Source organism: Vespa mandarinia, chromosome 19 (genome assembly GCF_050613455.1).
Source record: "Vespa mandarinia isolate Hongniang chromosome 19, ASM5061345v1, whole genome shotgun sequence".
In the NCBI taxonomy this organism is placed as follows: Eukaryota; Metazoa; Arthropoda; class Insecta; order Hymenoptera; family Vespidae; genus Vespa; species Vespa mandarinia.
The window spans coordinates 2,532,501-2,545,000 of record NC_140828.1 but is presented as its reverse complement, the minus strand read 5'-3'; the positions used below and the strand labels follow the sequence as shown (position 1 = coordinate 2,545,000).

Below are 12,500 nucleotides of genomic sequence, written 5' to 3'. Positions count from 1 at the left end.
CGTGCTCGTGACCCACACTCTCAGGCTATTACTTCGTGTCGTGCTTTCTCGGAAATGCAGGAATTGAAGACGATCTAAACCTAGTCTAAACCTAGATCAGAGTTAGATCGTGATCGAGAAAGATCAAGTAATCTTTTAAAGTGTCTAGATTATACGAATAAAATAAGTTAATCGTTATTTATGTCATTTACTATTATTTCATTTAAAGATATCTTCGATTTGCAATATTACAATTATATCGATTCTGTATGAACAAATTAAGAATAAGAAAAAAAAAAACGAAATAAAATAAAATAAAATAAAATAAAATAATAAAATATCTATTAATTCATGACGTAAATAATTTCAATACATACGAAGACTCTCATTAATAATATACTCTCTATGGAATAAACTTATTCAGTTCGTAATACTCATGCTATTTGCAGAAGTAGAAACGATTATCTATATATTACATCGATTGACATCTCGTTAAATAATAAGTGGGAACAAAAAAAAAAAAAGTAAAAAACAAAAAAAAAATAAAAATTGATTAATACACAAGATGTGTATAGATATAAATAATTTGAGAGAAAAAAAAAAAAATAAATAAATGAATAAATAAAAATAAAATAAAAATTAAAGAAACATGTGAGTAGTGTCTGATTCCACAGAATAAACGTCGTTTCGTGCATCATCTAGTTCATAATTAATGCAATTGGCTGGTATAACGAAAGGAAAACGTCGTCAGGGAGGATCGTGACTGTAATTATCATTGTTATACAACGAAAGACATGTTTCGTAGTAGTATAAAAGAAAGAAGAGAGGCCAACCAAAGTCGCCTCGTGAATCCTGCGTTCGCACGGATAAGAATAAAAATTGTTGTGCCGCATAACTGGACGTTTAGTTGTCGCGAGGAAATATACATACACACACACAGACACACACACACACACTATGAAAAAGAAATCAAGAGCTTTCCATTCTTACTTTTTGTTAAACTTTTCTTTGTTAAACTTTCTCTAACATTCTCATAGGATCATTGCACGATAACGATTAATTATTACGATTTTTCACACGATCGTTAAAGAATGATCGATTTTTTTTATTTCCCTTTTGTTATTTATTCTAGCTAGGAAAAGTATATCAATTATAACGAAATATCATTTTATACATATATATATATGTATATGTGTATGTATATATGCATGTATGTATGTATGTATGTGATTAGATTTTAATTATACTTTTTGATAAATTTTTATTCTATCATTTCTTATCATAATCATATTAGAATATAATTTAATGATAATATTCATTCATATCTGTATACAATTTTTTTTTTTTTTTTTTTTTTTACACTTGATTTGAATAATAATTTTTTTTCTACATATGTGAAAATTCAACTTTTATTATGATTAGTAATTTATAATGATTAATAAAAACATTGAAAAATAATTAATAGAAATTAGCGTACGTACGTTTGGGAATAAAAAAAATTACGTCTCATTCTCTGTGTCTCGTTTCATTGAACGATAAGATCTTAAGGAAAAAAAAAAAAAAAAAAAAATAAATAAAAGATAAGAGTAGAGGAAAAAGAAGAAGAAAGAAGAAAGAAGAAGAAGAAGAAAGAAGGAAGAAAAAGAGGAGAATCGTCTCCGAGTTGTCTCGTCGAAAGTTCGTATTCTGGTTTCAAGATTACACGGAGGGAAAGAGAATCATAGTGTCTCTCCTCCACCTCCTCCTCCTCCTCCTCCTCCTCCTCTTCTCTTTCCCTGTTTCTCTATCTCTCCTTTTTCCTCTTATCCTCCTCCTCCTCCTCCTCCTCCTCCTCCTCCTCCTCCTCCTCTCTTCTCCTTTTCGTGTTGGTTTTCCCTACCTTTTCTCATGTGCATAGATACACACATTCACATACACATATAGAATGAGTTAGAAAGAGACGATGATACGTAGCAAAGCAGCTGACTCATGCGACCCCGCGAGAGAGAGAAAGAGAGAGAGTGTGTATGTGTGTGCGTGTCTGTGTGAGAGAGAATGAGAGGAAGTATAGATAAAGATAGAGAAAGAACGAACGAACGACGAACGAAGGTTGCGTTTCGCTTCTAGTATTCTCTCAAACGTCGAGCGAGAACTATTCTATAGTTATTAAACGTTAGTTAACATCTTTTAATTGATTATTTTTTTTCTTTCCTTTTCTTTTTTTTTTTTCTTTTTTTTTTCCATTTTTTTTCATTTTTTTTCATTTTTTTTATCCTTCTCAATCATTCTTGTGCATCTTTCCAGGATAATTGTCATTTGAGAATTATAATGGGAATCAAATAGTGCAAAGAGTTTAGTGAATTTTTGTTATACCTCGTGGAACAATATTTTTCAAGGATATTCATGTGAAATCTCTCCCCCTTCCCCCCGCCCTCTCTCTCTCTCTCTCTTTCTCCCTCTGTGTATTTTTTTTTCTTCGTTCTTTTTAACGTGTTAAAAAAGGACATAATAATTTATATTTATTACGTATGTTTTAATTTGAAAATATATTGTGTTTACGTGTGTCCCTACGTGTGTTCCTTTATCGTCCTTTTAGAAAAGTTCCGAGAATTTTGCATTTGACTTGGTGTTGGAACAGTGCCACGATAAAAAAATAGAGAGAGAGAGAGAGTGAGAGAGAGAGAGAGAGAAAGAATGATATGTAAACAAAAAGAGAGAGAAAGAGAGAGAGAGAGAGAGAGAGAGAGAGAGATAGAGCCGCATGTTATTACTCGCAAGCAAAATTGTACGACTATCAATGTCTCATTTTAAACATTGTGACAATCGTATATTGACTCTCGAAGAAGTAAGATGGTAAATACAAGAGGCAGGAATAAGTATGTTAGTCGGTATGCAAGTTTACGAAGAACGTGAAACTCGTAATGGAAATGATGATTTCCAAGTGAAATCCAATCGTAAACTTTTCTTATTAATTTTTATCACATATATTATTATTATTATTATCATCATTATTTTGTGTATTGTGTTACGGTGATATTAAGTGTTATATATATATACATATATATATATATATATTAAGATAAAAGAAGATACATTAGAAGATTAGAAGATATGGCGAGTGAAGTGATGCTGGCGCCGACTACGACGCCTGGAGCATCCAGAAGAGAGATGGACGACGTCAGAGACATGATTAGAAATGCGACGGTCACTACCATTTACGTAAGTTCTTAACTTACATATTATTTCTCTTTAGAGAAAAAGAGACACATAGAAAGAGAGAGAAATAAAAAGAGATGGAGAAATTTAACATCGCAATGCGGAAGAAAAACGTAATTATTTTATTCGGTGCTCTTTCGACGATAAATTGTATTATTATTATTATTATTATTATTATTATTATTATTATTATTATTATTATTATTATTATTATTATTATTATTATTATTATTAATTATCATCATCATTTTAATTTGTAATGAAAATGTAATTTTTCTTTTTTCTTTAATATAATTATTTGTCTATTAAACGCAAATGAATTTTTTTCTTGTGAGTTCGAGGATAGAGAATATATCTACAATATCATACCCTGCTTATCGTAAAAATGATGACTAATAGGGGTTGAATATTGAACTGATAAACTAACATCGTAGAAACTCAATTACCTTGTGAAAACTTTAGGAAGAAAAGTTGTGGATTGATTATATTGCAAACGATCAACGGAGATGCGAACTCTTGAAGAAGACTGAGAACAAAGCCTAGATTGTAATACTAATGGATGGATGGATGGATGGATGGGTGGATGGATGGATGGATGGATGGATGGATGGATGGATGGATGGATGGATGGATGGACGTATGGAGATAAATATGAACGAGAATAATGTTAGAAATAATTAAATATAGTCTGTTAATTGTTTGATTTTGATTTCGATTAAAGAAATTATACGTATTTTGTTTTATAAATGTTAGAGAGAACAAAACAATGGAAAAAAAAAAAAGAAGAAGAAGATTTATACGTACGTTTAACGTAAGTTATTGATTAGTGTATCAAGATTCCGTCGTTAGTTTAATTAATTGAATTCTCTGTTATTCGAATTTATTATCGGCATAAATATATTTATATTAGATTTTGTTCTTAATTGAAAAATGTACCGTTAGTATTTTTTCTTTTTTTTTTTTTAATTATCTCCAAGAAAGAAATCTAAAAATATTACTATTAACGTAATTTTCGTAGCATTCGATTTGCGTTAATAAAAAAAAAAAGAAAAAAAAATGTTTAGTATTTATAACATTTAGTAATTTAATAAATAAGTTATAAATAATAAATAGTCATTTAAAATCGACAAATGTATCTGGGTTGTATATTCATTCATGCGATCTTCGTAATAGATATGAAAAGTAGGGGGACATTAGAAATGACGTTAGAGGTGATCGATATATCGTATAGATGCAAGTGTTTTAGTGAGACGAGTTCTCTCAACGAGATAATATATATATATTATATACATACATACATACATACATATATACTATGGTAGTAGAAGGAAATAGCTTCGCCGATAGATTTATTGTCGTTGTCGTTGTCGTTGTCGTTGTCGTTGTCGTTGTCGTTGTCGTTGTCGTTGTCGTTGTCGTTGTCGTTGTCGTTGTCGTTGTCGTTGTCGTTGTTGTTGTCGTCGTCGTCGTCGTCGTCGTCGTTAGATGTTGGATGCTGGATGCTGGATCCAGTCACGAAGTAAAATAATGTCAAGGACACGATTTCGCTCTCGTCTATCAGAACAATCAGCTCTGGGATAGATCATTTATCTCAGCTATTTTCTTATTTGTTAGAATTAACAATCATGCGATTTAATTAGATTTCATTAGAATTAATTTTATATTTAATTTAAAAGCAAATTGTTCAAAACTTTTCAACGTAACTCCTGCGATTCGTGCGATATAATAATATAGGATGATAACTATAGGATGATATTAAAAATGAACTTATTCTTTTCAAAAATTTTTTTTTTCATTAAGGACAATGTTTCATTTATTTTTTTTTATCGGATTATAAAACTATAAGTCTGGGAATTTTTTTTTCCCCTATATCTTTTTTGTATGCGTTTAATTATTTTCTTCAGGTATTTAATGCACTAATCGTCGATCGAACAATATCACGTTCGGTTTTTTTTTATCTTTTTTTTTTTTTTTTTTTTTTATATATTAAGCACCCGTTAGTTTCGAAATCATTTTTCTCAACGTCGTCGACTTCTAAGCAGAACTTAATTGACAGGATAATCACATACACTGCAGAATACACATACGCATATACGTTTTACTCACGTAGCCAGTTCGCTTCCTTTCAGTTTGTATTCCATAGGCATTGTCGAAATAGCGTAGGTTTGGTATGACGATCAGCTACCTACTCGAAAAACAGAACTAAAAGTAACTGTCCACGAAAACCTTTTATAACTATTACCTAGTTTATAACTGTTATCTATCTCCTTTGTAATTCGCTTTATCGTTTTACATTTGTAACTAATAGTCTGTTCTACAGGCTGGGCTAAGATTTTTAGAAATCAATACATTTGTTTTCTTTTTCTTTTTTTTCTTTTTTTCTTTTTTTTTTTTTCCAGATTATAAAATTACAAGCTTAGAAACTTTTGCCCCACCCTGTACATGGCCCACGTGTATTATATTCTAGATTTTTTTTTTCTTTTTTCTTTTTTTTTTTTTTTTTTTTTTTTTTTTAGAATGAAATTCCTTCTTGTCTCGATCTTCTAATACAAATCTACGTGTTCTATTACTAGCTAGTATAGTTACATACTTAGATCCTAACAGATGTTTCTTCTCTTCGATCATGTTTCTCTCTTCGCGAGAATCTTCGAATCGACGTTTTCTTTGTATATCGTGCGTGTGTTTATTTAGTTATGTGTCGACAGTTTAAGAAGAAAGAGAGAGGAAAAAAAAAAGAAAAGGAAATGGAAAGAAATATTCATAAAGCATCGAAAAGAAACTTTCACGTCGAATTTTTTCGTAGGCGGATCGAAATCGTGAAAACCAAACGTGTACTTATATGGTGTCACGTAGGCTAATATTTTCAATGAATTTTTATCTCGATCATGTATGATCATTTTTATTTATATTCGTCATTTTGGTTTTTTTTTTTTTTTTTTTTCTTGTTTCGCTCTGTTTCGTTAAGTCGATTAAAAAGTATCCATGTAGAGTTAATGAAAAGATATTATATAGAAAATTATTCGTTGAATTAGAATAAATTATAGTAATGAACTATGTTGTTCTGTATATTAGAGAGATTAAAAAAAAAAAAAAAAAAAAAAAAAAGAGAAAAAAAAGAAAGAAAGAACAAGGAAAAAAGAAAAATGTAAGAAAGAAAAATTACGATACAATTTTCTTTTCTCTTCTATTCGAAGAACGCATATATTTAATGAATATAAGGAATATCCTTAATCATTTTTTTAATTAACATCAGAAGGGACTCGGTTTCAGTTTCTCCATATTTTTTTCTTTTTTTTTTTTTTTTCATTTTCTTTTTTCATTTTTTTTTTTTTTTTCTCCAAAGAGTCGAGATATTATAATAAAAAAGATAACATTAATTTTAGAAATATTTTACAAGAAATATTTCTTATTAGAAACAATCGTTTTCTTTTTTTTACGATGAAAAAATCAATGATAAGAATATAATCAATTCAAATTTTCTTTTTTTTTTTCTCTCTTCTCTCTCTCTCTCTCTCTCTCTCTCTCTCTCTCACTCACTCTCTCTCTCTTTCTCTTTTTCTTTCTCTCTGAGAAAGAAAAGAAATTAATAAGTTTATTATGAATAACAAAATCGAAATGTGAAAATCGACTTTTGATTTTACCTGTACCGATCGACGAGTTTAACTGCGTTTTGCGTGGGTGTGAGAGTGGGTGTTCTTACAATGTATTATCTTTATCTCAATGTTTAAAGCTCAGAAGTAGACACACATACACACACACATACACATACCACACACACTTTCATAGTTATTCACGATTTATTAGTACTATTATCCGCAATAACGACTTTCCATTGGGAGTATACGTGCCTTCGTGTTTCTTCTCTACTTCATAAATAATTATCCCTCGACGTTGCAATATGCATCGTCGATCTCTCACCCCCCCCCCTCTCCTCCTCTGCCCCCCTTCCTCACATCTGACTTCTCCTAACGACCGAAAGATTTGTAACCGAGCTGCATCGTCGTGAATGCACACGTGTATGCAGTTACACTTGTTACTCGATGTTAGCTATGTATCTCTCTCTCTCTCTCTCTCTCTCTCTCTCTCTCTCTCTCTCTCTCTCTCTCTCTCTCTCTCTCTATTGTTTGATCATTCATATGTACGTACGTCGTATTAGCTCTGTTATAAAAGAAACAAAGACTACGGGTTTAATTGTATAATCATTTGTACAAATAAATGTTTGTTTACAAATATTCGAAAGCATTAAGTATGAGTTCACATTATTATATTGTTCAAATCGAAATATATATTTATATTAATTTTTTTTCTGTATTTTTCTGTATTTTTCTGTATTTTTCTGTATTTTTCTTTTACTTTTCATTTGCATTTTTTCTCCCTAAACTGTTTATCAAAAGTACAATTATTTTTTATAAAATTGATAAACTTAAGTAATTGATAAACATAGCGTAAATTTTATTAAATGACGTTTTTCGCGTCTCTTGATTTTCTGTTTACTCAGCTGCGTTACTTATTCGATAGATAATCTTATCACCCTTAAAGCATAGGGATTAAAAAAAAAAAAAATAAAAAAAAAAATAAAGTCCTTCGTTTACATGGTATAATATTTATACGTGATTATTATCGTTTAGATATCGCTATCATTGGACGGGGGGAAAAAAGAAAAGGCTAAGGTATCATTATTTTTTCCGTTTTATATACTTTTATTTTATTTGACGAATAAAGAAAAAAAGAAAAAAGAAAAATTGCGGGGAAGATAACAAAAAAAATGTACAATCATGCTCGCGATATTTTGTATAGCTAACACGTCATTAGACGGAAATATTTTACGAATTAATTTCTCTCTCTAACTATCTATCTATCTATCTATCTATCTATCTCTGTCTCGTCTCTTTTTCACTTCGTCGCGGGACGAACATATTATTCTCTCTTGGTGTTAGGCTGTGAAAATATAAAAAAAAAACTTCAGATACCATATAAGAAGAGATATCATGGGAATGGTTGTCTTAATTAATGTTAATTAACGTTAATTAACGTCTATGAAATCGGATCGATTCAAGATACACTTTTTTTTTTTTTTTTGATCGACGACAATAGTAATATATCTTCTTTTACTTTTTCCTCTCTCCTCCTTCCCCTACACCACCCTTCATCCAGTCCTCCTTTATTTACTTTATTCGTAATTATAATTATAATGTTCTTTTATCATTACGTTCGATATATTGATAAAATAAAATACAGAAAATGTATAGAAAGCGTATGAAAAAGTCATACAATGATCAAGGATGCGTATTATATCATTATCATCATTTTTTTTTGTTTCTTTTTTTTTCTTTTCTTTTTTTTTTTTTTCATTTCAATCGTTAATTGCATTCTTTTCTTTTTTTATCCACATAGACGCGCGCGCGCACGCGCATGTACCGTACGCACGCACACATAACGTCGAGTGCAACGGTGCAATAAAATAATTTGACGGAAGAACGTTCAATAGATTTCACCGATCTTAAAGACTGCATTCCAGGGTGCACGAGATTACAAGGAGAGGAAACGAGGTCAGCACGAAATCAGGAAACGTAACGATGATGCGCTTTTGCAGTCTCATAGGTCCGACCAATAGCTTTGAAGTATATAAATATAGTGCTAAAACGGCTCTCTGCAGGTCTCTTTTATCACGAACAGAATATGTACGAGTTGTACCCAAGATCCTCCTCTCTGTCTCTCTTCTTCATTTTTTTTTTCTCTTATATCGATCATATTCTATTGCTCTATCATTTCCTTTTTCTTTTTCTATTTTTTTTTTATTTTTTTTTTTATTTTTTTTTTTTTTTTTCAATCGTATATCGTGTCGTTAACTCGATAATTTTTAGCGAATCAATTGTATCATTAATATATATATATATATATATATATATATATATATATATTATTTTATATTAAGTAAAAGAGAAATGAGATTATTCGATAAAGAATTTATGTTCGATCAGATATATAATAATTATGCATGATTATATATTTATTCGATTATCTTCCTTTATCGTAAAATCATTGTCCTTTTTTATTTTTTCTTTTTGTTTCTTTTTTTTTCTTTTTTTTTTTTTTTTTAATTGTAATTTTCCTTGAATTTTATTTAAAACAACATCGATAACGAACCAAGATCAAATGGCTATTAGCAATTATGTTATACGGGCTAACATGTACGGAAGAAGTTACATGCTGCGTAACAAATCTCTCTTAATATGTATGTATGCATATATAGGTTTGCGATCCGTTTAAATGGCCGACGGGCGAATGTGCATAAATACCTATGTGCATATATATATATATATATATATATCAATGGTATGCGTAATAACGTGCATAGGCGTCGACAGAGATGTCAGGGAAGAAATTCAAAGTGCAATTTGGTTGGTTGCCATGGTAAATTCTTTGGGTCAATGACCCTCAAAATTGTCGGATCTCTTTTTATGTTAGATATAAATTTTAATAGATCGATTCAAAGATATTGCTAATAAAACAAATTTTTTTTCATTTTTTTTTAATTTTGCAAAATACTATATTGTGTGAAAACATATGGCAATTTATCTATCTATCTATCTATCTATCTATCTATCTATCTATCTATCTATCTATCCATCTATGCTACGTTACTCGGTCGTTAACCTACCGTTGTAATTAACGAAGTGGACATGGTCAGACGGTCTTGACTTTAAACGATCATTGCGTTCAACGAAGAAGAGGAAGGAAAGAAGAAAAAGGAGAACGAGAATCGTCAGATAAGAATCGCTTGGAATTTCCGCTCACTCGGTTTTTACATTACTTACTCGTTCGCCTTTTTTATTTATTTATTATTTTATTTTATATATATATATATATTTTTTTTTTTTTAATTTCTTTTTCCTTTAATTTTGTTCCTTCGATTTCTCGATCGAACTTCCTTACTTCCGATTTTCAATTAATTTTCTATAACAATATATTTATCTTATTCGATCTATTCGAGATCGATATTATTTATACTTCTGACTTAAAATTTTGTACTTTATCGATTAAATTTTTTTATAATAATTTATATATATATATATATATATATATATATATATATATTTATATTATATGTAGATATTGTAACAAATTTCGACAGAACTCTGTTTCATTGATTAGATCTTTTAGAATAATTTGTTTAATATATATTTAATTAGCGTTGTATAAGATCATTGAATTCGTCGTGAGATCGGTGAATGATGAAAGTATTAGAAAGTCGAAAGGCCACCAGATGCCATGCGTGCGTTCGCTTTTGAGCGTTAATCGGACGTGTAAAATGCGCGGGTGCAGCGAATGTTGCAAAAGCTATGCGTTTCCGCGTGCGTATCTTATTTGTTGTGCTATTTTCGCGTGTAACCGCTTGCACGTGTTGTGTTCTTCCCTTTTACCCCTTTCTCTCTTTCTCTCTTTCTCTTTTCTATTTGCATTCTTGGAATGTTACTTTCGAGATTTACTACGTGTTTTCAACCTGCCAAAATTTCTTATAAATCTTGCGAGCTCTCTATGAAAGTATTTTTTTTTTTTTTTTTTTTTTTTTTTTTATTTCTTTCTTTTTCTTTTTTGTTATATATATATATATATATATATATATATATATATATATATAATTAAAAGAAATTTAATTGTACGTTAGAAAAAAAAAAAAAAAAGAAAGGAAAGAAAAGAAAGAGAAAATTATTCTTAATAAAATTAAGTCTACGGAAAAAGTTAGTCAATGTTCTCGAGGCTTACGTATATAGTATTAAATTAATGCATTTAGAATACAATGATCTAATTTTGTATTGTATGTATTTACGGAAAGATTTGATCAATGGATCGTTAAGCGACACTCGACATGAATCTTTTTTTTTTCTTCTTCTTCTTCTTTTATCAGCAAAGTAATCGACATAATAATTTTCATAAATTCACACTCGAAATCGCATTTTCTTTCGACTTAAACGATCTCGAAAGGATGAGGATGATACTTAACTCTCGTCCGGTACTTGTACTTCCTGGATCGTGTGCGAAACGATATATCTTATTATTAGCGCATTATATATGCAAATTATACGAGACGGTTCGTGTGTAAAGCACGCGCTCACCTCGGCATATGATTTCGATAGAAGTTAGCGTCCGTGCAGGGATTATGCGAGCTAGCAACCACCACCACCACCATCACCATCACCATCACCATCACCACCATCACCATCATCACCACTACTACTACTATTAGTCGATAATATCCGTTAAGCGGCTTCTTCGGCTTCCTCGGAGATACGCATAATGTTTTACCTGAAGAAATGTATACACGTTTGGTGTGAACGAAGCTTAAAGAAGTATTTGCAGCTATCGAAGGTATGCGAAGCCAGAGCAATCGCGATCCCTTTCGTCGTCTTATTTGTAGTAGATTATTGCGTGATCTTTTTAACTACTCTCGATCATTCTCAGAACAAAGAAAAAAAAAAAAAGAGAAAGAAAGAAAATTCGTCGTATTTATCATTTAAATTTTTATATATACATATATATATATATATATAAAATATTAATTCGCATAGAAGATATAACATTAAAAATTCCAATCGCATATTCGTAATAGTTATTTTAATATAAACAATATTAACTCGATATATTAATATTGACGATTAAAAGATATATATATATATAGATCTATATCTTTAAATCTTGTAAATCGAGGTTAACAGAGATCAGAGGAATGACACTCTATTAAACATTAGGATAAATAGATTTGTATAATACAGTATTGTCCGAACGTGAAAAGATATTAACGATTGAGACGTTTTCTTAAATAATGTCTCATAAAATGTTCTTAATTGACAATGAAGTTATTATGGAAGAAAATTGAAATGAAAAAGAAGAGAGAGAAAGAGTTACGTAGGACGTGTAAGAAAGATCCAAGGGGAAAAGGAACACGTTCTATTACTGAAAGTCTGAAAATTTGTTGTGTAAGACGCTTAACGAAGTCGACGTTAAATAGTTAACGTGGCCGTCGGTGCGTGGACCGCGATCCACATACGAAACAGTGCGAACGTTCTTTCTTAGTAGCCAACAGCAGCAGCAACAGCAGCAACAACAGCAGTAGCAGTAACAGTATAGTAGTTAGAGCAAAGCAGTTGGGTGCTGCTTCTTATAGAGACTGAGACATCAGTCTTCGTTCGTTCCTTTCTTCGCGATGTGCCTTATTATTCTCATGGTCATCCTCGTGAATCTCGTCTTCCTTGCGAGAACAACGAAGTTCAAAAGGACGACGACAAAGACAACGACGACAACGACGACGACGACGACGACGACGA

At 30.6% G+C, this 12,500-nt stretch overlaps 1 protein-coding gene across 13 annotated transcripts in view; it reads left to right on the top strand.

Moving 5' to 3' along the window:
- Window positions 1-12,500, top strand: part of Patronin (calmodulin-regulated spectrin-associated protein patronin) — a 48,275-nt gene that overhangs the window by 4,266 nt on the left and 31,509 nt on the right. The window contains exon 1 of one of the 13 annotated variants that reach the window (XM_035880631.2): window positions 2,263-3,177. The exons of the other annotated variants lie outside the window; for them this stretch is intronic. Coding sequence (XP_035736524.1) covers window positions 3,070-3,177 — 108 coding nt within the window. The 5' untranslated portion in view covers window positions 2,263-3,069. Of the gene's footprint in view, window positions 1-2,262; window positions 3,178-12,500 lie in introns of those variants that run through there. 13 annotated transcript variants of the gene reach the window in all.